This window comes from Phascolarctos cinereus, unplaced genomic scaffold, assembly GCF_003287225.1.
Source record: "Phascolarctos cinereus isolate Bilbo 61053 unplaced genomic scaffold, phaCin_HiC Scaffold_5;HRSCAF=322, whole genome shotgun sequence".
NCBI classification, from domain to species: domain Eukaryota; kingdom Metazoa; phylum Chordata; class Mammalia; order Diprotodontia; family Phascolarctidae; genus Phascolarctos; species Phascolarctos cinereus.
The window spans coordinates 413662852-413690622 of record NW_027555958.1 but is presented as its reverse complement, the minus strand read 5'-3'; the positions used below and the strand labels follow the sequence as shown (position 1 = coordinate 413690622).

The 27771-nt window shown below is 39.0% G+C and overlaps 1 protein-coding gene across 5 annotated transcripts in view; it reads left to right on the top strand.

Annotated features, from left to right (window-relative positions):
* The window catches only part of RABGAP1L (RAB GTPase activating protein 1 like), a 681088-nt gene that overhangs the window by 612752 nt on the left and 40565 nt on the right, over nt 1-27771 (top strand). For 4 of the 5 annotated variants that reach the window (XM_020970529.2, XM_078156481.1, XM_020970532.2 and 1 more), the window contains one exon: nt 25911-26003. In XM_020970529.2, coding sequence (XP_020826188.1) covers nt 25911-26003 — 93 coding nt within the window. Of the gene's footprint in view, nt 1-25910; nt 26004-26218; nt 26527-27771 lie in introns of those variants that run through there. The other variant, XM_020970531.2, reaches the window with a different exon arrangement.

The window sequence follows — 27771 nt, the reverse complement described above, 5'->3', positions numbered from 1 at the left end:
GTCCAGAGCACATTGCAGGAGGGGAGCAGCGGCACTGTCGATGCTGCTGAGTCATCAATGTCTTCTAGCAACGTCCCTGCTTCTCACCTGCTTCTCCTACAGCTCTTGGCTGTCTCGCATGGTGGCTCAGTGTGTTCTTTGCCAGACGTTGCTTCCTACTGGCCTTCAGTGGCTGTTGTTTGATGGTCCTCGACTGGTTCTGCACTCACTGCTGGCCACTGTTAGGCTCTGCTGCACTTAGTACAAGGTTATAGATTGCTTTGCTTACAGCTTTCGGATTCAGCTAATGTAAGGGGTATGCTGGTAAATGTTTTAAAACTGGGTCTCCAAGAAAAAAAAATGTGCCCACGACAAGCTTTCAAGTTTAATCTGCAATGTTAACATTTTCCCCTTCACTTTTTAAAGTATAGAAATAAAATAACAATAAATAAATAAATAAATAAATAAATAAACGGAGCCCTGGTTCATAGCATTGCCAGTTTCTGGGGTGTAAATGGTCACACTGAAAATTTAACAATCAGCTCAAGAACTGATTTGAACTGGTTTCAACATATCCCTAGCTAGAGTCCTCAGGTGAGGTGTTACCTCCTCCTTATAAGAAGAAAAGTAGACCCACCATCTCTCTTTTAGCTTAAAACTCAGAAGGCTAAGCTTTTAGAAAGGCAGGGCCCTTACAAACCCAGTCATCAGACTAATAAAAAAAATATTTTGTGGCTTTTCATCTTATAAGGACAGACCATCTTTTTCTCAAAGTCTTTGTTATTATAACAGGCATTTCATCTCCAGAAGAAGATTTCTTGCCCTTGGTTAGAAGCTCTTTGGGGGCATATAATCCCCAACTAAAAAATACCTATAGAATTTAAATTTGCTTCCTAATCCCTGTTTCCTGCTCACGGAGGGCAAGGTCTCTGTCAGAAAACTTGAACCATCAAGAGAAATTCCTTGTAGGTCCAGATATATATAGTAAAAATGCAGCGAGCTTCACTACATATGTATTAAATACATATGAACATATATGTGTACGTACATACATGCAAACATACATTTTGTTTGTTTTTCAGTTGTTCCTGACTCTTCATGACCCCTTTTGGGGTTTTCTTGACAGAGATATTGGAGTGGTTTGCCATTTCCTTCTTCAGCTCATTTTACAGATGAGGATACTGAGGCAAACAGGGTTAAGTGACATGCCCAGGGTCATACAGCTAGTAAATGTCTGAGACCAGATATGAAACCAAGAAGACTCTTCCTGACTCCAGGCCTGGCACTTTGTCCAAATAATCTCTAACAAAATCCTCTCCAGGATTTGAGTATGCCGCAAATATACATATACATATACATATACATATACATATACATATACATATACATATACATATACATATGCATATGCATATGCATATGTACATATACATATATATATATATATATATATATATATATATATATATATATATATATACACACACACATAGTACAAGACAGTGAAAATGGATGCTGAGAATAATAGGTCACATTTATAATGCATTTTATAGATTACAACGCATTTTCCTCATGACTTGCATTGGAGACCAACAGCACAGATATTGTTCCGATTTTCTAGATGAGGAAATGATGCCTCAGAGAAGGGGGGGGGGTGACCTGCCCAAGCTGGTACTCCCAGTAAATGGTAGAGCCAGGACTTTAAATCCAGGTCTCCTGACTCCAGAACCAATGCTGTTCCTCTCCTTGCCTCTCAGGAATGGTCCCATAGCACTGTGAGATCATCAGACGTCAAAGATTCAGTTATGTTCAGTATACCCTTTTCAGGGGCCAATAGACTGAGGCTCAACAAAAAGAGTTTTCTGGCTAGCCGTGGGTTAATCAGATCTTTCACTTAACCGAATGTCCCCTTCCCAGAGGATTTTAGCTGATTGAGCCCCATTTATATGTAATGGTAAGGTATAACTCCAGCACAGGCATCACATAAGACTTCTCTCAAGTATTTTCATCAGTGAGATCTATGTATTCCCTTTAACGTTAAATGACATATCTAAAAGCATCAACATTTCAGCCTCAGCAAATCAGTCCATGTTTTAATAATCATTAAACCTGCATGAGGACATGAAAGGAGACTGGATATCAGCAGGATGCCCAAGAGACTGTTATGATGAGCTATTCAGGTGACCCTCCCCCTGCCCCCATCAGTAGAGTCCGAGGAAGCCCTGCATAAGCACCCCCCAGTCTATTACCTCACAGTCTGCAGATTATTTTCTAAACCACATCAACTCTGGTGGGGGGCAGGCACAGTGAATAGAGTGCCAGACTTGGAATCAAGAAGACCTGAGTTCAAGTCCTCTCTCAGGTACTTATTAGCTGTATGATTCTGGTCAAGTCATTTAACCTCTGTCTGCCTCAATTTCCCCATCTGTAAAATAGGGAAAATAATAGCAACTGCCTCACAGGGTTGTTATAAGATATATGTTAACATGATATAGGTGACATGATATATAGTAAAGTGCTTTACAAACTTTAAAGTGCTATATAAATGTTAGCTATTTCTATTATTAATTTTAAGTCTCCTTAGGAGGCCAGATCTACCTGTGACTTAGATTTGGATGCATCCTAGGATTTATTGTCTTCAACTTCAGCCAGAGGTGGAATATCCATTTAAGCCTAGTATTATTACTTCTGTCTTGGAAAGGATCCTGGTAATCCTTCAGACTGGGGCCACAGGAATAGAGCCCCAGTGCAAAATACGTGGAGAATATACTTAGTGTCTGTTTTAAATTCTTTCTCAATTGGTCACAAATAAAAAGATGATAGGCAAGAAATCCTAGACTAATTGAAAAATGAGCCAGATACCTTACTATACATTTCTAGCCATTGTTGTTTAGATGTTATGTATTGGCAATATTTGCATGTTAAATGTAAATCAGGGGTCCTAAACTTTTTTTCATGAACCATTTTGGCAGAAAAATGAAGCCTGTGGACCCCTTCTTAAAATAATATTTTTAATGCATAAAACAAAAGTCATAGGATTACAAAGGAAATTATGTTGAAAATACTTTTTAAAAAATAAATTCCCAGACTCTGTTTAAAATCCCTAGAAGTATTTGTCAGAAAAAATTATAAGCATACTCATAAACTGTTGAAGTTGACATTTAAATATCATAGGGTCAAAGATTTAGAACTAGAAGGACCTTACAGGCCCTTGTGTCTAATCCCCTCATTTTACAGGTAAGAAAACTGACAGGTTAAGGGGACTTGCCTAGGAGTCAGTAAAGTGGCTGAGGAGGGGTGTGAACACATGTTTTCTTGACTTCAAATGCCCTTTCTACTATATCGTAGTGTCTTTCAGATCATCTAGCTTAAGTCCTTAATTTTACAAATGAGAAAAGGTCCAGACAATTTAAATGACTTGACCATGTTCACATAGTAATGTTACATGGGTTGGACCTGTCTCAGGCCAGTTCCCTGGCCCCGTATTGGAAGAAATGAGACTTTCATAGGCCATTCCAGCAGTTAGCAAAAGAAGGTTTTCTTAGCTATAGCATAAAAAGGACACATAACAAGGATCCAACATTTATTCATCTGTTTATTTATTTATTTATTTGTTTCTTTGTTTAGTATATAAATTTATTTATTTTTACCACAAGATTTTGAATTCCATATTTTCACCCCATCTTGCCCCTCCCCCACCCCAAGTGGCATGCATTCTGAATACCCCTTCCCCTAGTCTGCCCTCCCTTCTGTCTCTCCCCACCCTTCTCTTGTCCCCTTCTATTTTCCTGTAGGGCAAGATAGATTTCTGTACCTCATTTCCTGTATTTCTTATTTCCCAGTTGCATGTGGAAACATTTTTTTTAAACATGTGTTTTTAAAACTTTGGGTTCCAAATTTTCTCCCTTCCTCCCACCCCACCCACCCTCATTGAAAAGGCAAGCAAGTCAATACAGGCCATACCTGTGCAGTTATGCAAAACACTTCCATAGTAGATGTGTTGTGAAAAACTAACTCTATTTCCCTTAATCCCATCCTGCCCCCCTCCATTTATTCTATTCTTTCGTTTGACCCAGTCCCTCCTCAGAAGTACTTCCTTCTGATTACCTCTTTTGCAATCTGCCCTTCTCTCTATCATCCCCCTGCTCTCTTGTCCCCTTCCTCCCCTATTTAAGGATCCAACATTTAGCCCAGTAAGATGCCCTCCTTCCCCCATCTCTCAGTAAAATGTGTCACAGTACGGTGTGGTGTGTCACGGAGAGGAGGATATCTGCCAACTCTGAAGGGCTTAGCTTCACATGGGCCTTTTTATGCCCTTAGGGGACCAGGATGCCATGTCAACATGGCTTGAAGCCATGGGAAGCTGCTGTTAACTGTAGCTAGAACCTTCATCCTGTTACAGTCAAAATAAGGTAAACTGAGGCACAAAGTTCCAAGCATGATCAGTTTGTTGGTAAAATGCAAATTTGCCAATAAATAGGATCTCAGCTTTCTCAGCAAAGGTAAGACCCTGCATGAGGGGGACAACTCTCTTTTATAGTTTTGGGGAATACAGAACAAAGAACAGCACTTTGTAGGCAGGGAACAAGTTATGATTGGTTAAAAGAGCTCAACATCATGAATGGCAAAATCAATATGATTGGTTACAGGGTTGAGGCGTGGAGGACTATGTGATGTGTTGGAAACTGGGAATGAGGGGCTAGCAACAATCCCCTCCTAAACTCCTGTGACTAAGAAATGTCCATTGTTTGAGTCCACTTACAAGGTTAGAGATGGTGAACCAGACTTCTTTGGACAACAAATCAGATATCCTTGAAGGATAGCTTGGTGGTATAAAGGTACTAGGTCAGACTCCTTGGTGTCCACCTGCATTCCTCAAGGATAATAGATTTCTTTGAGGCAAGAATAGAGCAGTGATTAGCAGGAGAACTAGATTTCTAAACTTAATTCGTTACAGGACAGCTGAATTTCTGAACAAAGTTCAGAGACCAAGGGCCATGACTTTAATTACGGGACAAAATTAATTAACTATAAATAGAGTCAGTTAAAACATGATACAGAATCAATCTGATCATTTCAACCCCCTGGGCCAATCAAATCTTGGGAACAGTTTCCTTGCCTATTTGGGAAAGAGCTAACCTAAGCTACATGACTGGGAAAGTGGGATTTGCTGGTAGATATTTCATTGATAATGAAATATTGGTAAAGACTGGTTCTACTGAATTCTGGTCAGTGTTGTTGCTTAATACAAGCTTGCCTCTCAATATTAAAAAAAAAAAGTCTAAATCTTAAAATATTGTTAGTTTATAATATTTTAAAGTGAATCTCACTCAAAAAAGGCTAACAGTGACAATGCTTTATAAAATAATTTGTTTCAACATTTTTAAAATAATGTAAGTAAAAACATGCTAACATGATGATGAAAGCAGAATAGACAATAAATTAGATCACCTACAGGGTTTGAGAAGTGGGTTGAAGTCCCCACTCACAGAATGACAGAATATTGGAGGTAGAAGAGACCATCTGGTCCAGCCCCACAGCCAGGTTAAGAATCCTCTCTATACAAGAAGTCAATAATAAATGTTATCTATATATTCCAGCTATACATATTCTTGTCTTGAGAATCACCCTCTTTGAGACTATGATAAGAGGCTCATGTAAGTCTCATCAATCTGTCAATCTAGTCGAATATTTCTTCTTCATCTTTTTTTTTTGGGGGGGGTATAGTGTCCTCAATCTTGTTGTGTTGAATTGTCTTAGATAATGCTCCAATTTTGTATTTGCTTTAGGAATATGTGATTGAGTCAAATTGTGGTGAATAACAAATTGAAGTAAGGTCCCACTAAAAATGAGTTGGAAAAATTGATATCTGAGTTTTTCTTTAGATTATGGGGTAGTCAAACCAAAATGGGCTTTAAAATGTTTTTTTCAAATCTTTAAGGAAGATATTTGTTTTAGTAAAGGGAATATTTCTCTTCCAGCTGAAAATTTATAAGCCAAATTTCTATCATGATTTATTTTCACATTTGTGTTTAAAATACAAAAATATAAGAAACATAAATGGGTAAGATGCACACCCACCTGCTTATATACACACAGCGAGAAGAATACTGTCACTAGGGCAGAGTAGTAACTGTGTGCTTGACTTTGAAATTTAATGGGTGCTGACAGATCTTACCCTTCTGCAGTAGTATAGAAACAAACTTAGCATCTAGTTAGCAAGAATAACTAATTAACATATGATGCCACCATGTGTAGTACATGCTTCCTCCCCAAAGCAGTTCCTTCTTTTTCCCAGCCCCAACTTGGCAACTCCCCAGTGGCCTCCTCATTCCATCCTAGGGTCTCTTGTCTCTTTCTTGTTCCATTAACTCACCTCCTCCCCCACCTAACTTGTTTTAACAAGTTGATCTCAGTGTATTCCGTGCTGTTTACTTAGGGTGCCAGAATTACCAGTTGTGACTCTTGGTACACAGTGTAGGGGTCCAGAAGTCCTAGCGAACTACTAAAGCTGATACCTTATATAACCAGCCAATGTGTAGATCATCAAATTCTCCCTTCACATGGAAACATGGGTGGGGTGAACTCCAAATACACTTATTTGAGGGCATCTGTTGGTCTTGACCTTGAAGATTTTCTGCTTAAAGTGTAATTAATACTGCTAAAAATGTATTGCAACTAAAACGTGGTACTAGGTATACCCATCGCTTCAGCGCACTTTAATTAGTTCCTCTCCTCACTTTTCCCTCATCTACCCTTTGGAGAAAAGACTGACATCAAAGGAGCTCCAGTGGCAAACGACTCATTCATTTCTCTTTATTTGCCTTTCCCAGTCATTTTGTTTAAAATTGTGTCTGACATTAGAATTATGAAGGAAGGTGATCGCCTGAGTTTGAAAAGTTCCCTTTTGAGTGTTCTTCCTAGCACGAGTCGTGTAGTCTGTTTCCCTCTTGTAAATTATTAGAGGGGGAATTTATTAGAGAAAACACCACTTAAAAATTTTAACAGCTGCTATAAACTGTCATTTGGTGCTCTCAGCTGACATTCAGCTGCTGAAATCTAGGACTGAGCTTTCACTTTCAGCTCCTGGAGGTCTTTCAACTCCTGTTCCCATGGAAATGAGGACTAGATGGAAATAAGGTAAGGGTGTTGGAACAGACATTTTTCTTTCCTTTTTTTTTTCCTTTGCCTCCCAACTGTTTCCATGGAAATGGGAACATAGAGTCCAACCCATTCTGGAGAGCAGCAATTCAATTGGAGACTGTAATAGCAGGCACTAATTCCATTTAGATTTCTACTGAGCATTGGTAGCTGCATTTTTGTACCAGAGTTTCAAAGGATATTCACTGTCAAGATTTTCATTTTGTTCTCAAAACAACCTGTCTTGAGGGAGACATTATGATGCCTTTTTTTTTTTGTAATATTTTTTTGATGCCTTCTCTTTTTGAAACCACATTCACTTCCTGGTAACCTTCCCTATAAAAACTTCCCTTACAACAAAGAAGAGACATTATTCCAAATGTGTTGATATAGTGACTGCTTCCAGCAGCTTATGAAACCTTCTGTATCCATAAATTAGCATCTCCCTATGCTAAGATGAGTGATACGTGATTCGTCATCAGTCCTCTGGTAAAAGATGTGTGCCTGGCACACAGTAGGCATTGCTAAATACTTAGTGAATTGAACTGAATTAATACATTGTATCTGAATTCTTATTATTGCCATTTCAGGCATAAGAAACTAGGAAAACTGGGATGGCAATATGGTGTAAGGAAGCGTGCATTGGACGTGAAGGAAAACAGAAAGAACTGGGGTTCAAATCCTATCTCAGATACTTACTAGTCATGTGACCCTGGGCAAGTTACTTAACCTCAGTGGACTTTAGATTCCTCATCTGTAAAATGGGAGTTGGGGTGGACTTGTGGACCTGTTACGGTCCCTTCTAGCTCTAAATCTGTGAGCCTGTAATCCTATGACTTTCTTTTTCATCTCCCCACTAGACTGTGAACTCCTCTAGGGTGGGAACTTGTCTTTTACCTCTTTTTGTATCTCCAGCTTAGTTAGCACAATGCCTGGTATGTAACAGGTGCTTTAAAAAGTGCTTAATGAGTGACTAATAGCAAACCTAGAAAAAGCAAACCTGGGTTTTCTGACTCTTAAATTAACTACTTCTTCCACTTTATCACTCTCTGTAAGACCGTATTTAGTTTGTGTCAAAAAAGGCAAACCTCTTCCCTTTGGGTCACTTGTAATTTTTGTTCTTCTGAGGCCATGGTGGTCAATGACTCATGTTGTGTAGCTTCACAGGGGAATATTACTGTTTCTTAAAACAGGATTTTGTGGCAGTGATCAGCTTGGGATCATTGAAAGTGCCATACATTTTTCCAAATGTGATGCAGCCTTTTTTACTCCTTTTCAGTCCTGGGCATAATTTAGTGTTTGTCTGTGGCACATAGCTAAGTTGTGTGTGTATGTGTGTATGTGTATGTGTGTGTGTGTGTGTGTGTGTATGTATGTATGTATATGTGTGTGTGTACATGTGTATATATATGTATGTGTGTGTATACACACACATATATACATATACAGACACATATAAATATATATATATGTGTATGTATGTATGTATGTATGTATGTATTGGGCTGCTGTGGATGAAAGACACAGTAGTCCTGTTTTGTCCAAGTTGCTTTTCCCAAGTTACTGATCTTTTCAAATGACTGTGGATTTCATTGAAGAGAGATTATTATGTTAGAGGATATACCCTTTTCTTGCTGCTGTTGCCTAAAAACATGCCCTAGTTAGTACCTTGGTAGATTACTATAATAAAGGCAGCTTGGTGACTCAGTAGATACAGCTGGACCTGAAATCTGGAAGACCTGAATTCCAGTCTGGTATCAGGGGGCAGCTAGGTGGTGGAAGTGGATAGAGCACCAGCCCTGGAGTCAGGAGGAGCTGAGTTCACATGTGGCCTCAGACACATAACATTCACTAGCTGCGTGATTCCAGGCAAGTCACCTAACCCCAACTGCCTCACCAAAAAAAAGACATCAAACTAGCTGTATGACCCTGGGCAAATTACTTAACCTCCCCCAGCCTAATCTCCTCATCTTTAAAAAGGGCAGCAGCTCTCGTCCAGGGTTGTTGTGAGGATAAAATGAGATAACATTTGTAAAGAGCTTTGCAAACTTTAAAGAGCTATATAAATGCTAGCTACTATTAATGGCTTCTTTTTTTGTCAGCTATTATTTTATTTTTATTATTGTGATCTTCTTTAATAGCTGCATTTCTTAGCAATTTTTTCCACTTAATAGTATTTTATTTTTCCAATTATATGCAAAGATAGTTTTCAACATTCACTTTTACAAGATTTTGAGTTCCATTTTTTTCTTCCCTTCCCCCTCCCCAAGACAGCATGCAATTTTATATAGACTATGCATGTACAATCATATTAAACATATTTCCACATTAGCCATGTTGTGAAAGAAGAATCAGAACAAAAGGGAAAAACCACAAGAAAGAAAAAACCAACAGAAAAAGAGAAAATAGTATGCTTCGATCTGTGTTCAGACTCCATAGTTCTTTCTCTGGATGTGAATAGCATTTTCCATCATGAGTCTTTTGAAGTTGTCTTAGGTCATTGCATTGCTGAGAAGAGCTAAGTCTATCAAAGTTGATCATGGCACAATGTTGCTGTTACTGTGTACAATGTTCTGGTTCTGCTCACTTCACTCAGCTTCAGTTCTTGTAAGTCTTTTCAGGTTTTTCTGAAATCTGCTTGCTCATCATGTCTTACAGCACAATAGTATTCCATTACATTCCTATATCACAACTTGTTCAGCTATTCTGCAATTAATGGGCATCCCCTCAATTTACAGTTATTTGTCACAAAAAGAGCTGCTATAAATATTTTTGTACATGTGGGTCCTTTTCCCTTTTTTATGATCTCTTTGGGATACAGACCTAGAAGTGGTATTGATGGGTCAAAAGGTATTGCACAGTTTTATAAGCCTTTAGGCATAGTTCCAAGTTGTTCTCCAGAGTAGTTGGATCAGTTCACAATTCCACAAACAATGCATTAGTGTTCCAATTTTCCCACATCTTCTCCAACATTTATCATTTTCCTGTTTTGTCATGTTAGCCAATCTGATAGGTGTGATGTGGTGCCTCAGAGTTGTTTCAATTTGCATTTCTGTAATCAGTAGTGATTTAGAGCATTTTTTCATATGACTACAGATAGCTTTGACTTCTTTTTCTGAAAACTGCCTGTTTATATCCTTTGACCAGTTATCAATTGGGGAATGACTTGTATTCTTGTAAATTTGACTCAGTTCTCTATATATTTTAGAAATGAGGTCTTTATCAGAGACCCTGGCTATAAGAATTGCTTCCCAGCTTTCTGCTTCCCTTCTAATCTGGGTTGAATTGGCTTTGTTTGTGCAAAAACTTTTCAATTTAATTTAATCAAAATCATTTTGCCTTTCATAATGTTATCTATCTTTTCTTTGATCATAAATTCTTCCCTTCTTCATAAATGACAGGTAAACTATTCCTTGCTCTCCTAGTTTGCTTCTAATATCAGCCTTTATACCTAAATCATATACCTATTTTGACTTTATCTTGGTATAGGGTGTAAGATGTTGGTCTGTGCCTAGTTCCTGCCATACTATTTTCCAGTTTTCCCAGCAGTATTTGTTAAATAGTGAGTTTTTATCCCAGAAGCTGGAGTCTTTGGATTTTCAAACAGTAGATTACTATAATCATTAGCTATTGTGTCTTGTATGCCTGACCTATTTCACTGATCCAGCACTCTGTTTCTTAGCCAGTTCTCAGTAGTTTTGATGATTGCTTCGTTGTAATACAATTTAAGATCTGACATGGCAAGGCCACCTTCCCTTGTGTTTCTTTTCATTAATTCCCTTGATATTCTGGACGTTTTGTTCTTCCAGATGAATTTTGTTATTGTTTTTTCTTGCTCTAGAAAATAATTTTTTTGATAGTTTGATTGGTATGACCCTATTAATAGCTTCTTAACAGGTATTCCCATGTTTATTCTTTCCCTTTTCCTTGACAACACTGCCAGGCTTATCTTCCTAATGGAGAGATCTAATCATGTCACTTCTGCCCCAAACCCTTCTGTGCTTCATGTTGCCCATTAAGTAAAGCTTACTCTCCTTTGTTAGATATTCAAGACCCTCTGGCACTATCCTGTATTGCAGCTAATCTCATACTTCGGCACACTAACTCAAATACTTGTTTGAGGAAATATACATACGAATTGTACCAGTCAAACTGTACTATTCATTATCCCTTATGCATGCCTGATAACTTTTCTATATAGAGGCTTTTGTTCATAACACTTCCTTATGTCTGGTTGTTCTCTTCTTTCCTCCCCATTCCCCACTGAATTTCTACTCATCTTTTAAAGCCTAGCACCAATATAATTTCTTCCCTGAAACCTTCCATGAACCATAATTCTCAATTAGTCATAATGTTTCCCATGAATCCTCGCATAGTATTTTGATTATACCTGATATTCTAAGGTCTACAAAGTTTGTGGGGTTTTTTTCTTGTGTTTGTTCAGTTGTTTTTAGTAGTGTCTGACTTTTTGGGACCCCTTTGGGGGTTTTCTTGGCAAAGATACTGGAAAGGTTGGCCATTTTCTTCTTCAGCTTATTTTACAGATGAGCAAACTGAGGCAAACAGGGTTAAGTGACTTGCCCGGAGTCACATAGCTAATAAGTGTCTGAGGCCAGATTTGAACTCATGAAGAGGGAGTCTTCCTGACTCTAGGGCCTCTCCCCCCTTCCCCATCGCTATGCTACCTAGTTGTAAACTGAGACTGGAGGAGTTTAAGTGACTTGCCTAAGGTCATACAGCTAGTCAGGCTAAATTACTAAGACTAAATTTGAGTCTTCCTGGCATCAAATTCAGGGCACCAAGTGACCTAGTTGGCCTAGTCACCCGTGCTTGAAGACAGTTATCCATGACTCTAGCCTGCTTCTTATACCCTACACTAAGTGCTCTTTTACTCTTGTCAGTTCTACCCCTACAGCGTCTCTTCTTATAGTCCCTCCTTCCCGCTCCCACTTGCTTAAAGGAAAATCAGGTCCTTATTATCTCATACCTGAACTATTGGATTAGCCTCATGATTGTTCTCTCTTTCTCTAATTTATCTTCCCTCTGTTTATACATTACTATCATTTTATCCTACAAAAGCATAGTTCTGGTTATGTCACTCCTTTACTTAAAAACCTTCAGTGGGGGGCAGCTGGGTGGATAGAACACTGGCCCTGGAGTTCAAATCTGGCCTCAGACACGTGACACGTACTAGCTGTGTGACCCTGGGCAAGTCACTTAACCCCATTGCCTAGCCAAAAGAAACAAACAAAAAACCCCTACAGTGGCTCCCCATTACCTGCTAAAGCAGGTCCCACATCATCCTGTTTATTTTCATAGGCCTCTGTGCTTTAATTTTAGCTCGTCTTTCCAGCCCACAACTCTCTTATACATTAGCCAAACCATATTAATTACTGTTCCTCAAGCATGCGTTGTCCTTTCTAGCTCTTCATTTGTTTGAATACTTAACAAAGTGCCTGGCGCATAGTAGGTTCTTAATAAGTGCTCAGTGGTTGGTTGTTGCTATTGCCTTTGCCTGGCATGCCTTCCCTACACATCTTGGCCTATTTAAATCCTAACCCACGCTTCAAGGACAGCTTCAGGTTCCGTCTCCTCAGCAAAGCATTCCCACATTGCTGTCAGCAGGAATCTCTCTTATGACATTTTCCAGATTTTGCCTCATAATTATTAACCGCTTGAGGTGTTTTAAAATCTCTTTTAGACTTTTAAATTTTTGCAAGGTTACAAGTTCTTTCTAGTGTCTTTAAATTTACAGTTCCTTGCACCTAGTAAGTGCAATATTATTGAATAAATAGCCCAGAAAGGTGACATGACAATTGGTAGGTGGAAGTTATAGAGAGGAAATTTCAGTTCACTCTAAGAAAGAGCTTTATAATAATGAGAATTATCCAAAAAGGGAGTAGAGAATGGATTACCTCCCCATTGAGAGGTCACTGGAGGTATTTAGGCAAAGGCTGAATCACCACTTGTCAAGGATATATTAGATGGAATTTCTAGTTCTTAAACAGAGCTCTAGTGAAGTGCTAGGAAGTTATTTATGGAGAGTGTCACTTTAACTGGGTAAACCGTTTTCATTTAAGTCAGTGATAATTGCTAAGCAACATAAAAAGCTGAATTTTACTCCTGGTTCAAAAAGAAATTGAAGGCTAAGGGGCAGCTAGGTGGCACAGTGGATAGACCACTGGCCCTAAAGTCAGGAGGACCTGAGTTCAAATCTGGCCTCAGACCAAACACTTGACACTTACTAGCTGTGTGACCCTGGGCAAGTCACTTAACCCCAGTGGCCTTTTAAAAAAAAAAAAGGAAGGCTGGAATATAACGTTAATGTCATTCTGTGATACTACGATCAGAAGTTCATATTGAAATGTATTTCTCAATATTTTCTCTGACAACTTTTGCTCTAGGTGTAGAACATGGAAGAATTTGTCTGAAAATCCTTTTACTTATATAACTACTCCTGTGCCAGCTAGTCCATGAAGTATTTGCTTTTTTTGTTGTTTTGTTTTTTTTTATCCTAAGGAGACGTCCAAGTAAATATAGTGAGCCAGTGGAGGAGGACAAAAGGAAGACCAAAATGAATAAAGATTAGTGAAGGAATATAAGAATGGGAAAAGGAAAAAGATGAAAATACTGAAAACTGTTAACTGAGACATACTGAGAAATTGTGAACTGAAGGAAGGCATAGAGTGAGCAGAAGTCTTTCACTTACTTTCTATCCTAATCCTTTTGTTTGTATAATAATAACATTTGCTTCCTATAAACAGTAAAATATCTCTTTACTGATGATTTTTCAGGTGTTGAGGTTTTGCCTTTAGTGTTGAAAACGAGGAATCATCCTTTAGCTTCAGCTGTCTTCTTGCTTAACTCAGTCACTTTCATTCAGTTTCCCTTGTCACTCTTAAAAGTAGAAGCTACATAATTGAAATAAAGCAAAACATTCCTTCTTTCTCTTTGTTCCCCCCGTTTTTTTTATTTATCCCTCTTAGATAGACAGCTATTGTTTAATTCACCTTCCCCACAAACAGTGTTTTTTCAGATTACACCACAACCAGTTTTCCAAAGTAGTCTTTTGAATTACACTTCTTATAGTGTAAATGTATCTGTTGTATTCTGTAGCTTTTTAAGGGAGAAAATAGTTATTTATCTCATTTTCTATCAAATCCATTGCGACCAGAATCTTAAAGTACTTACTCAGGCTTCTTTGCAGTCTTACCATCATGGACAGGACAGCACAGCAATCTTATCTGCTTGGATGATTATAAAGAACAAGGAAATCTTGGGTTACTTTTTTTTTAACCTGCAACTCTATTAAAGTCAAATCTTAAATAAGCTTAATTAACTTTCTAAAGAGAAAAGAGTATCATGTTTCCATGACCCAACTTTGAGACTACATCTAGTTAATGTGCTACCTGGATTCCGACCAATACTATTCTAACATGTAACAGGATATAGTGGACTGTATACCATTTTAGATCTTAATTTTTTAATCATTTCTAATACTCTGTTGTTCAAACATTATGCTGTAGTCTTTAACTGATAAACTTCTAGCCAAAAACGCACTGAAAAACGCAATTTTATTTTAGACATGCTATACTTTTTTTTTCATAAGAGCGTTGAAACACTTGGCAACTTAGCAATGAATTAATAAGATGTTGTGGCTTTATGACTTTTAAAAGAGAATAAGCATTGTGTATCCCCATGCCTGAACACACACTTAAGGTTGATGAATACAGTGGGTAAGAATGGGTGTTCAGTTGTTTTTCAGTCATGTCTGACTCTTCATGATACCGTTTGGGGTTTTCTTGGCAAAGATACTGGAGTGGTTTGCTATTTCCTTCTCCAGCTCATTTTCAAGATGAGGAAACGGAAGCAAATGGGGTTAAGTGACTTGTCCAGGGTCACACAGCTAGTAAGTATATCTGAGGCTGGTTTTGAACTCAGAAAGATGAGTTTCCTGTCAGAGTGGGAAGGGGTGGGGGAGAAGATACTGCTTGTAAATCCAGAGAGAAAGATGCAAGAGGACTGGCACCAAGGAACATGGGCTTTTGATGGGGGGAACAACCTCCTTCTTGTTTTCCTTCAGATAACAGCAGCAAAGCTTGATCCTTTGATCCATCCAACAGTTGATAAGATGGGGAAGTTTTTGGATCAGGGTGCTTCAACTCTAATGGGTTTTTTTTAATAGTAAGAAATTTTATTAGCTATCCCTTGGCCCAAATCAATCCAAGCATTGAGATGATTTTTCCAATATTAAGAATAATTTGCATGTGTTGTGGTTGTTCCAAGGCATTTCTAACCCTAATATCCTCTTTAGAGGGTCACACCATATCCAGTGAGTGCAGAATAAGTGCTTACTGCCTGGCAAGTATCAGTGGACCAGAGAGAGGAATAAATAAACTCCTTGTATGTGATCCAGGCACTTTTGAGATTGCCTCTTCCCCCTTTAAGCCACTTAATTAAGTATCACTTTCCAAATTGCCCTGCAGTTCATTCTCCTCACACTGGGCTCAGTTGAGCAGATTCAGTCAATGAAGCAGTGATTTATTAATAATAAAATCAAACTAAGAATACCTTGCCTTTCTATAGCGCTTGATTTGCAAAATGATTTCCCCTGGAGCCCGTGAAGTCTGTCATATAAGTGTTGTTATCCTCTTCCCCCCATTTTTGCAGATTAGAAAACTCTGCGGTTGGTAAAAGTAAAGTAATGTGCCTAGGGTCACTGTGGCCAAGTATCAGAGCAGAGATTTGAATCCAAGTCTTCCTGATTCCACATCTAGCACTTTTCCCACTTGATTCTATTGCCTCTCAAATTATACTCCCACGGCCTGAAAAGGCTAATTCACTTACCAACCTGTCTGTCTTCTTTCTCATTCTCAGTACAGTGTCTCCATTTCACAAATTGGGGAAACAAGGAGAGAGAGATTATGTGACTTTCTAGAATCTCACAGTCCACCAGTATTAAATGGGCAGAATTTAACTTTCCTGATCCACTGGCTAAACCACTAGACCATTTTTGTTATTTATTTATTTATTTTTTATTCTTGGAGTGTTTCAACAGGATAGACTTCTTCTGAGTATCTGTCACATTTTTCTTGTCTTAAGTTGCATGGATTTGGGGGGAAAGGAATTATTTGGTCACTTTCCCTTTTGGCAAGTTACATTAATGTGTGATTATCAGCATTATTATTCCTATTCCTACAATTCCCTCATCAGCGATCAAGCTATTAATCCCCAACCTACATTGGATGGGGAATTGTAATCTTTACAGATCTATGAATATGCATGGCAGAGGAATGTTTTTTTTCCTAGCAATATCATTAGAATAACTACTTTGGATTTATAACTGTTGGTAGTTATGGCATGTCATTAATTGATGCTAACTGGTTCCCTCAAGTCAAATCTCAGCCAGTGAATTGGAATTACTCAAATGTCTAGCTGTTTGTCATCCATATTAATGTTATAACTGTCTATTTGAGAGAAACCCCTCCATATTTGTTCATTTAGGACAGAGAAGTTTTATAGAGCTCTACCTGTAAACTACAACCCAAGTTCAAACAGCATCTTTATCATTTGGTTCCCAGATTCACCCTGCAGAATGCTGTGACGCACTCTCTACCTTGCAATTTCCCGTCAGATCCCTGCTTGCAACAGGAGCTTTGTATAACCAGCCGGATCACACCAATTTTTTTTTCTCTGCCTATGCAAACTAAACTGGTTATTCTAGTTATGTTTCCAGATCTTATATAGGAATCAGGAAGCTGCATTTGAGCATTTGCTGATGAAAAGTCAAATGGCATACAAAGTTCATTTTTTAAAAAATTGAATGGATGATTCAAGCCCCAAAGTTTACTGACAGGGTCCTTATCAAGCAGTAATGCAGGTATCTTCATAACAGCTGTAGTGGTTTAGCTAACTTAACTGAATCTCAGGGCTATTTCTGTGCAATTTAATTCTACAAAGATTTCTTAAATGCCTGCTATATGCAAGATACTATGCCAGACGCTAACGCTAACCAGACAAAAAGGAAAGAATCTCTTTCCTAAAGGATTTTAAATTACAGTAGCACTCAAAAGGGCGGCCCTGCCTATATTCTTATAATGTGGGAAGGAGGGACTCCACCTACATCTGAGAAGGAAAGCCTTATAACTGGAGTATTAAAGTCTGAAGAAGAAAAAGTATAACTCTACTGGACTATAGCTTCAACAGTTCATGTATTTTCTCGATCCGATCATCTGTTCATTTAAAACTCTAATCAAACCATCAAAAGAAATACAGATGAAATTCTCTTAGCAGCCACTTGTGATAGCCAGACCCTTTCAGGAGGATAATAAAATTTCCCTTTCCAAGATCAGAACTCTATTCACACATTCCCTTTTTTTTTATGTGCCCTGCTATCTCTTCATGACTTGCCATGTCCTTATCTTTTGGATCCAATGTCTGTCTATGTAAAAGAAATATTTCGGATACTTGAATTTTAAGCCATCCTCACCAAGGGCACATATGTGAGGTGGACCATGTACTATGTGAATTACAAGTAATACACCTGCAAAATGTTCAGTTACTGCCAAGTTGTAAAACCATGTTTGGAATCCTAACTCCAGTATCCTACCCGCCTAATGAAGCAGCACCTTGTTGTGTTTCCCTGTGTGTTATAATGATAAACCCAAGGAAAGTCTAGTTTTTCTTTAGCAGAAGATATAGACAGATATTTATATATGTATACATGTGTATATATAAAGATAGATATATCCATACATAGCAACATTTTGATGGTATCTTACACCCTGCTCACTATTATGTATGAGAGTAGGATCCGGATCAAAACAGATATGAAGAATACCATCCAAGTGAAAGTTCAAGACAAAATTTATTGTACTAGGAGATGAACAGATAAGCAGGTTTTGTAAACTACAAGAAGCTTCTTATGTTGACCCAGCACCAGGACCAGACAACTTATATTGGATTATACTAAAGAAAGTAGAAATCAATATTGAAAAAGCTTCTGCAGACACTTTTATGATCCTGCTATATTCTGGGGTAAGCCATGAAGATTGAAAAGTGTCTAACACTATACCATTATTTGTTATGAATGGGTCCTAAAATCTGTGACAAGCCTATAAGCCAAGCCATTAGGTTTAAGTAGTTCGAAAAGCTAGAGAAATGAAATGAAGAAGAATGCAGACCTACAAATTTTCAGCTAATGTGTATGAATTTAAGGAATTAATGTGTATAAGCATTTTATTAATGTATAAAATCCTTACAAGCATATTCAGATGCAAGAGATTCACCAAGGGCCAAATCAGCTTAAATCTATCATGATTTCAAATCTTACTTTTTTAATGAGCGTGGAGAAGAGTAACTGAGAAATGAACTCATTATTCAGCAACCTGATTAATTGTATCTCTCCTCTGTCCCAAAATCTTCAGTAGTTTCCTGTTTCCTCCTAAGGAACGTTCAAACACTTTTGCCTGGTATTCAAGGCCTTCAGCGATCTGGTACCATTCAGCCTGTACAGCCTTATCTTTAAACACTAGTTTCTACACACTCTGTACCCTCCATCCAAACTGGACTACATACCCTGAACACACCCTGCACTTTCCCGTTTTTGTGCCTTTGTTCTCATAGCTACCTATACCTCAAATAGCCTCCTTCCTCTTCTTTGTCTCTGAAATCCTACCCTATCCTTTAAAGACCACCTCAGATATCAGCCCTTCAGCTGATAATGCTCCCTTCACACCTCATATAGCACTTTGTTTTTTGCACCTCTCTAATGTATTTATCATGGCAGCTAGGTGGCACAGTGGATAGAGGACTGGGTCATAGAACACACACATGCAGGTGCATACATAAATTTGAAAGCAGTAAAATAATATATAGATATATTTGATATGTAACCTGTATATTATTTTTTCCTCCATTAAATTTTTAACAATCTTTTAAGTAATATTCTGCCACCATTAATGATTTCGATTCTAATGGGTTCTCTAGACTAACTGGTGTGTAGTATTTGAAGTTCAATTACAAGCCAGTTGTTTCAGAAATGCTTTAAGATTTAAAAAAAGTGGGTACATAAAGCCTGATGAAAGAATGTAAACAAAGATTATTGATAGTGAAGTGATGCCAATAGAGGGGGAATCATTCTTTATTTTATTTTTTTTAAAGCAATTGGGGTTAAGTGACTTGTCCAGAGTCACACAGCTAGTGAGTGTCTGGGGTCAGATTTGAACTCAGATCCTCCTGAATCCAGGGCTGGTGCTCTATCCACGGCACCACCTAGCTGCCCCATGGGAATCATTCTTTAAAACCAAGTCTCATCATACTGTTGGAAAGGCAAGGCAGTTGTGCGCAGGGAAGCCTGTAGAGCGGCAGTGACTGGGAGTGTGAGATAAGAATGTGTCCTCTGACAGAATACAGTATTCCTGTGGCAAGTCAACAGCAGCAAGCAGGCAAGCCTTTACTAGGCACTTACTCTCCTTCTAGGCACTGTGCTAAGCACTAGCAATGTAGAGAAAGATAGAAACTCCCTACTCTCCAGGAGCTCACAGACTAAAGGAGAGACAACATGCAAAAAATTGTGTATAAAAAAGCTATATAGAGGATAAACTGGGGAAATCAGCAGAAGGAGGGGACCCGTTAAGGGGGACTGGGGAAAGCTTCTTACAGGTGTTGAAATTGTAGGTGAGACTTGAAGGGAGCCAGAGGTAGAGATTCTATTCAGGGGGGGGGGGGCAGCCAGTGAACTTACACAGTCAGGAGGTGGAGTGTTGTGTGCAAGGGCCAATAAGGAGCTCAGTGGATTGAAGAGTACCGGGGAAAAAGCAGTAAAGTTGAAAACAAACAACCAACCACTAAGGCAGGAATAGGCCAGATTATGAAGGGCTTCAAATGCCAAACAGAGGATTTTCTGTTTGATCCTGGAGGTGATAGGAAGTGACTGGCATTTAGTGTGTAGGGGGGCAGAAAGGTGGGGTAGTGTGGTCAGACTTTCACTAGAGGAAGATCCCTTTGAAAGCAGACTAGAGGATGGACTGGACTGGGGAGAGATATGAGGTGAAGAGATCAACCAGAATACTATTGAAATGGTCCAGGTGTAAGGTAATCAGGGTACCCCAAAGTGGTGGCAGCGTCAGAGGAGAGAGGGATGTACACGCAAGAAATGTCACAAAGGCCTTGCAACACTTTGGCTCTGAGGAGAGAGAGAGAGTCAAGAGTCGAGGATGCCACTTGGGCTGTGAGCCTAGGTAACTGGGAGGGTGATAGTGCCCTTGACAAAAATAGCACTTTTAGGAAGAAGGGAGAGTTTGTCACAGTGCTTGGCACATAGGGCTTGATATATACCTGCGTGAGTGAGTGATAGGTACCTTTACCATGTTAATGGACTTTCAAGGCCTTTTTAAGACATTCAGAATCTAGCGCCAGCCTGTCCTTCCAGACTTATTTCCCCAGGAGTGGCCAATATACAGTCTCCATTTCGAACAAAATGGCTTATAGTTATTCCCTGTATGTTACATTCTGTGTCCCACCTCCATGCTTCTGACTCGACCTCTCACCTTCCTTAATTCTACCTCTGAGTGTCAAGGCTTATCGCTCTTGCCGTCCCTATAAGATCCATAGAAGTGTGACCCTCATACTCATGTATTTACTTTATCTATGTATGTGTTCGTTTTCCCTCAGAAGAATGTCAGCTTCTTGCTGAGCAGTTTTCATTTTTGTCTTGTGTGCCCAGGACTTACAGTGGTACTTGGTGTCTAATAGGTGCTTAACAAAGTTTTGATAAATTGAACAGAACTGAATTGTCAGACCCTCTTGTCCACTTCTTCACGTGCCACCTTAAGCAGTGTGATATTTGGCGACTACATTTTGTTCAAGAGAGAATAGCAAGGGATCATTTCTAACTTACTTATAGGGAAAGTCGTATATGAAAATTTCCTACAGAATCCATAGTAGAGGCAAGATATATTCAGACTTTGGCTTACCAATCAATAAGCATTTATTAAGTGCCTGCTATGTTCCAAACTCTTTCAAAAGTCTGTGTTCTCCGCTATAAACAAATTTCAACCTGAGGTCTTTCTGAGTTGTCGCCTAGAAAACCTCAGTAGACTGGTTTGACTGGTTTAACTTACCAAGATGGAAGACTTCAATGTTTGTACTATTAGTAAATACTTATATGCAGGACACAGGGAACTGTACTATAGGTCATGGAAATAAACTGCCCAAAGCATTCCCAACCTGGTATAGTCCTCCCTTATACTGTTCCTATTGCTGTGGTAGCTCCTAATTTATTTCATTTTCTTGTTATTTTTATGCAATGCTAAGTGCTTATTATTGTGAGAAGCAGTGTGCATTTTGGAAGTAATACTGTTCTTGTGGTTAGGCAGGACCTGGGTTTGAATTCTGCCTGGGACATTTACTGTGTGACCATAGGAAAATAAGTTCCCTTACTTCTCCTAGCCTCAGTTTCTCACCTGTAAAATGAGGAGAATACTTACTGTTCCCACCCTACTTCAGAGGAATAGTGGAAAAGTCAAATGAGATCAGGTATACAGAATGTTTTACAAACCTTAAAGCACTTCATTATCATAAAGCCTTGGTTTTATGGTGGGGTATTACACAGTTTCTTGCAATTATCTGTAATGAATGCAAACAGGAGGAGCTGTCTACTCCACTTGATGTCAGTAACAGATAAGATAGGTAGTAGTGGGGTTTAGGACCCTAAAATGATTAATGTCTGTGGACTGCTATTCCTTCAAGTAAATTGGTGATTGGGTTAATGAATTTCTTAAGTTTAGAATTATTTTAAGGTAATTTTTACTAAAGGGAGGCATATCTATGCTCCACATTGAGATAATAGGTTGTTTTATGACATGCCCAATAGTTCTAGATAGAGACGTGCTGTTCTTTTCATTAGAAGTGCATACTTAAAGAGTTTTCTTACTGTTTCTTCACAATTGGGTATAATTTTCTCTCCCACCCCCACCTACATCCTTTAACCTTTTGCTGATAGGAAAATTTCCACCCCTCAGTGTTCTACTGCCTAAAATAACCAGTTTTGCCCTGAAATGAAGTTTTTTTAAATGGCAACAATCTTAGTGTCTTCTTTTATTACTTCATAAATAACAGTAGTCCTAACCATTACCCCTTTCCTTCCTTCTATCTTTTTTCTCCCTTTCGTTTTGTGCCAGTCACTGGTGGATACTCAACATCACACCATAGGCATGAGATAAATAAGCTTGGAAGGTATCCTAGCAACATATCGTTCTGGGAACCTGCTGTGTTTCCCTGAGCAAGATCAAACCAAACAGCCTAGACTTCTGGCCAGATGGGAAAGGATTACCTTTTGAGGGTGTTCGGTGGATTTCATTAAGTTTGCCTTTTGAAATTCAGCTCTTAGCATAAACAGCAAAATTAGTTGACTTTTTCTATAAACTTAAATCACTGGAATTGCGATGATGGTTGATCTTTTGATTTTCTAAAAAACCTTTATATGAACTAAACTTCCTGTGGTAGATAATGCAGTTAGATAGGAAAGCTTACTGGTCTATTTGGGAGGGTTGTCTAAAAGACCTTACCGTCACTTGGCATCTTTAGGCATTTGCCCCTTAGCCCCAGTGATATTAAGAGCTTATGATGCTGTATCTAGTTCCCTTCTTTTTTGCCTGCTGGGCTCTCCAATTAGCAGGTGGTGCTTTCTTCTCTGTTTTCACTGCAGCTGGTCACAGCTGGGCTGTTAATGGCCTCATGAGAGAGCATCAAGGCTTAGTGTCTCATGACCAATGAGAAATCTTTAGCAATGGCTATGAAATTTAGCAACCCCTTTGAAAACACAATTGCCAGCTATTTATACTCTCTGACTTTTTTTCTTTGACTATATTGACAGAAATGTGGTCAATTAATGATTTGTTGGCAAAATATAATAAAAACTAGAAAACTTGAGACAAGACAATATTATGAACCACTGGCAAGAAAGTGTAGCTGAAAAGCAGAAGGTGTACAACGGGTAGTTTGGAGGTAAATGTTACAGTTGTTATATATGCCAAAGAGCTACAGTGGTTATATGTAAGCATTTTGGTCCTTCTTGATGTCTTTTCACTTTCCTACTGTGAGTTAAGGTAGAATTAATCAGTGCCACAGGTCTGCTGACAATGTCACTGCTTTGTTCCAGTGACCATTGCTGTGGCGTAAAAGAGAAATTCCTTGGCTTTGCCTTTTTGGGACTTCAGAAAGTCTCTAAGCTACCTTCCTGGCCGTATTTCATTCTATTCCACTTCACACTTTCTTTGTTCCATCTGTACTGGAGGTGTTCCCCAATCTCATGCATTCTCTGTCTGAATTCCTGTAAGCTTTCTCTCCAGCTTGGGATGTGTTCTCTATTCATCTTTGCCTGTTGAAATCTTGTTCATTCTTCAAGGCACAGCTTAGGCTGCATTTCCTCCAAGAAGTTTTTCCTGATTGCTTCCCCAGCTGAAAGTCATCCCCTCATCCATTTTTCTTGAGCACCTTGTCTCTCCTTCCCCCTATTACATAAACCCATCATACTTTTATTCTCCCTCTCCCTGTCTTCCTTCCTTCCCTTCCTTTTCTTTTTCCTCTTCCCTCCTTCCTTCCTTCCCTCCTTTAACCCCACCCTCCTCATATCTCCTCAATTAGATTGTTAGTTTTAAGGGCTAGAGTCATATCATTTCCTATCTTTCTAACCTCAGCCCTAACACAGTTCTACAGTTCCTTGCACTGAGCAGGAGTGGAATGGAGTGCAGGCTATCACATTTAATCAAATAAGCTTGTGAAATTTCCTCACTGTGGTCAAAATCAGGCATTACAGGTCTCCTAAGATTCAAAAAGGATATCCCTTGGTGGAAAGGTCAAAAGTTGAGAAGAGGAAGGAAGATGAGGAACAACAGATACCCTCCTTTTTATGTAACAAATTCTGTACCCAGTTTCCATGGAATTTAGAAACAAGCCAAAAGCTCCTCATTTAGTTGACAATGGGCCTCAACCCTAGCAAGCAATAGACTCATTTTTCTATTCATTCTGGCTTCTTGCCTTTCTCTGACACTAACAAGGTAGTTTGACTAAATACCATTTTAAAAACAGCAACAAATAATTTCACAACATACATCCAGGGAAATATGTATTAATCAACAACTATTTCTTTTTAGCTTTGTGTGCCAGGAACTGTGCAGGACGCTGAGAAGTTTATGAACCAGTTTTTATCCGCAAGAAAGATGTCACAAATTTAGCAGAGCACCCACTTGCCAAGTAATCTCTGTCACTCCCTTCGCCTTTCTGCCTTTAACTTGAGTAGGTAAAATGGGGGCATGAATAATTAACCCGTACTAGAAAAAGATATAATAACAGCAAGATTTTATAGGGAATAGAATAAAATGCAGTGGAAATTTTTTCCTATTTGGTTTTCATATTAGAACACATTTTTCTAACATCCATAAGAATTATGAGAGAAAGAATGTCAGGGGAGGTAGGAGAATGTTTCTTTGAAGAGTTTTTCCAAAAAGAGGAAAACATGGAGTGGGGTGTAGATTAGGTAAAGTTTACTCTGAACCAAAAGGGCCCAGATTCAGTACTGCATTGATTTCTGGCATCTTTTATTCTTTGGCAAACTTTTGGATCTGCTTTCTGGCATAGGAGAGGCTGAGTGACATAATAAAAGCAGAGACCAGGCCTCAGAGCTAGGAGGATTTGGGTCTAAGTCTTCTCTTCTACATGGATCAGCCATATGACCCTGGGCAAGTGTTCTAGGTGCCAACCTCCATTGGTAGAAGGAGTTTCCTTATTCAGAAGGGCCCTTTCTATACCAATGCTTCTGGTGGCATGGAGTTAAGAAGACCTGAGTTTAAATTACTGGCTGTATGATGCTAGGCAAGTCACTCTTTTTGCCTTAGTTCTCTCATCTGTAAAATGAGGGATGGTAATAGCTGTTGTGAGGATCAAATGAGATAATATTTGTAAAAGTGCTTAGCACAGAGCATTTACACACTAGGTGCTTAATAAACATTTATTGACTGATAGACCTCAGTCCTTTCATTTTACTCAATGATGTGATATGGTTGAAAGAGGCAGGAGTTTAGAGAGCTGGGCCTGAAGTGAAGAAGACCTGAGTTCAAATCCAGCCTCAGACCCTTACTAGCTGTGTTACCCTATGCAAGTCACTTAACTTCTGTTTGTCTCAGTTTCCTCAACTGTAAAATGGGGATAATAATAGCACTTACTTCTCAGGGTTGTTGTAAGGATCGAATGATATAATATTTGTAAAAGTGCTTAGCACATTGCTTGGCACACAAGGGTTATATAAATGCTTATTTTCTTCTCTTCCCACAAATCTAGTCCTCCTTATCCTTTCTCTTACATACTCTATTTGAGGGTAAAGGTTAAGAGGTTTGGTGGGAAAGCCAAGTATAATCCTAATATTATTAAGTAATTCTTCATGTTGCATATTTTTACCTAAAAAGAAATGTAACATTAGAACATAGAAAATAAATTTTATTTTTCTTTATATTCCTCACCTAGAACCCTAAGTTACAATTACAGTGGTAGATTAAGCATAAATAATTATGAAATCATTATAAACAGAATGGTTGTTAACACTATTACATGTATTGTTATTAAAAAAAAATAGAAAGTTTTTTAGTACCGGCAGCGTTTCAGATTCTACACCAAAAAACATGCTTTGGTGAGACGTACCTAAAGATTCGGTAAGTTTCTTGACTGCCCGGGAGTGCATCATCGGATCTTCCCTACGTGTTCTTCTTGTAACATACTTTCACTCCACTCTTCAGGTGCCTACTAAGAAGTTGAAGAAATATGAGAAAGAGTATCAAACCATGCGAGAGAGCCAGCTGCAACAAGAGGACCCTATGGACAGATACAAGGTACACACAAGCATGGGAAAGTGCCCAAGGTTTATCATTGTACCCGTGTAAAATGGTGGTGGTGGTGGCGGTGGGTCCGGGCTCCTCTTCTTTATGGAAGCTTTGCAGACTCTTTGTTGATAGGGATGTTTTCATTTTATACCTTCCCTCTCCCCCCCCACCCCGTTGCCATGGGAACCCCAGAGGAGCCAAACATAATATTTCTTTTCTTTCAGTTTGTATGTTTGTAGGTAACTTCCGCTGTTGCATTTATACGGGGATCCCACATGAGACGCTGACAGAGAAGGAAAGGGGGAGAGAAAGAGAGAAAAAGTGGCTCCCAACTACTTACAGAATAAGAAAGGAGATTACAGATACTGTTTTTAGCTCTGCGCGGTTACGTTCCCAAAGACTTTTTAGAAGGTGAACTGTGTCAAGACTGACATAAGGATGTTTTTAAGTCCCCTCTGTCTGTAGCAAATATTAACTATCAGCATTTGCCCTCCTGGGAGAAGAATAAAACCTCCAAGGTGTATGAAGCAGAGTAATGGTGTTTCTCACGACGTTTATTTGCACAAGTGGTAAATTACAACTTAACTAGTGACATCTGCCCACTCTCTGCAGGTTCAGGATTGAGCCAGCTTTGGAGCATCATCACCTTAGTGATTACCGCAGGCCATTTGCAAATACACAGCCCTTAGGTGTTGACCTCACTGTTGGAGAAGTGCAGCTTTGCAAAGTTCCTTTTTTCAATGGAAACATCTCTGGGTTTATCAGACATTTTAACAGTTACTTCAGTCTCCAAGCACGTTTTTAGGCTGAGGTTGGCTTTGTAGCTTCTCCTGTTAGACAGTGTCCCCATAGTCTGAGTACAAGCCATTAAAACTTAAAACTGCACTTAGACTTTTGGCATGCCCCATATGCATCCTTCCCAGCACTGAGGTGCCATCTTTCCGTGGGCCAGAGCACTGTGCTCCCGTTATCTGTTACTTCCAAAGCATCCTTCTAACATGCATAACTTCCATTTCACCACAGTGGGGAGCCTTTTCTCTCTCTTACTAGGTCAGCCCCCCTGAAGTTAAAGGAAGATAGTGTCATGGGGTTATTTCTCTTGGTTTCACCATAGGTATCTCCCCTGTGTTATTGGATTTCTAGAGACCTGAGGCACCAGTCTCTCATCATACTTGCCCACCTCCTTGCCCACCCTATATCAATGTTCTTGTTTTCTCTGCCTCTAGTATACCTTTGCTAACAAAACAGAGAATGTTCAAGAGGAACTTTTTTCAGACTCTTCGGGCATCATAATTGGTTTGCTGGTTTAGAGAGACTTCAGAGATGGTATTTCTGAAATATAGCCAATGGAGACAGTAGAGATTATATCATCAGCTTTCTGATTAGTGCACATACATAAGGAATTAGGCCACAGTTGCAGAGAGGTCACCAAGTCAATACCCTCACATTACACAGATACAGAAACTACCACCTAAAGAGCTTAAATGGTTTGCCCAAGGTCTAAAAGGGATTATGTAGCAGAGCTGGGATTTGAAGTCGGCTCTTCTGACTCCGAATATGGACCTGAGATCAAGGGAAGAAACATAGGTCAAAAGTATATTGAATAGAAGTGTAGAGATGAAGTTTGATGCCAGAAGGGGTGCTAAACTTGAGATCAGGAGAAATCTGGATTCATATCGCACCTCTGACACTTACTCTCAGTGTCTGACCCTCAGTTTCTTCATCTGTAAAATGGAAATAATAATAATAATAATAATAATACCTGTAGCACTTAGCT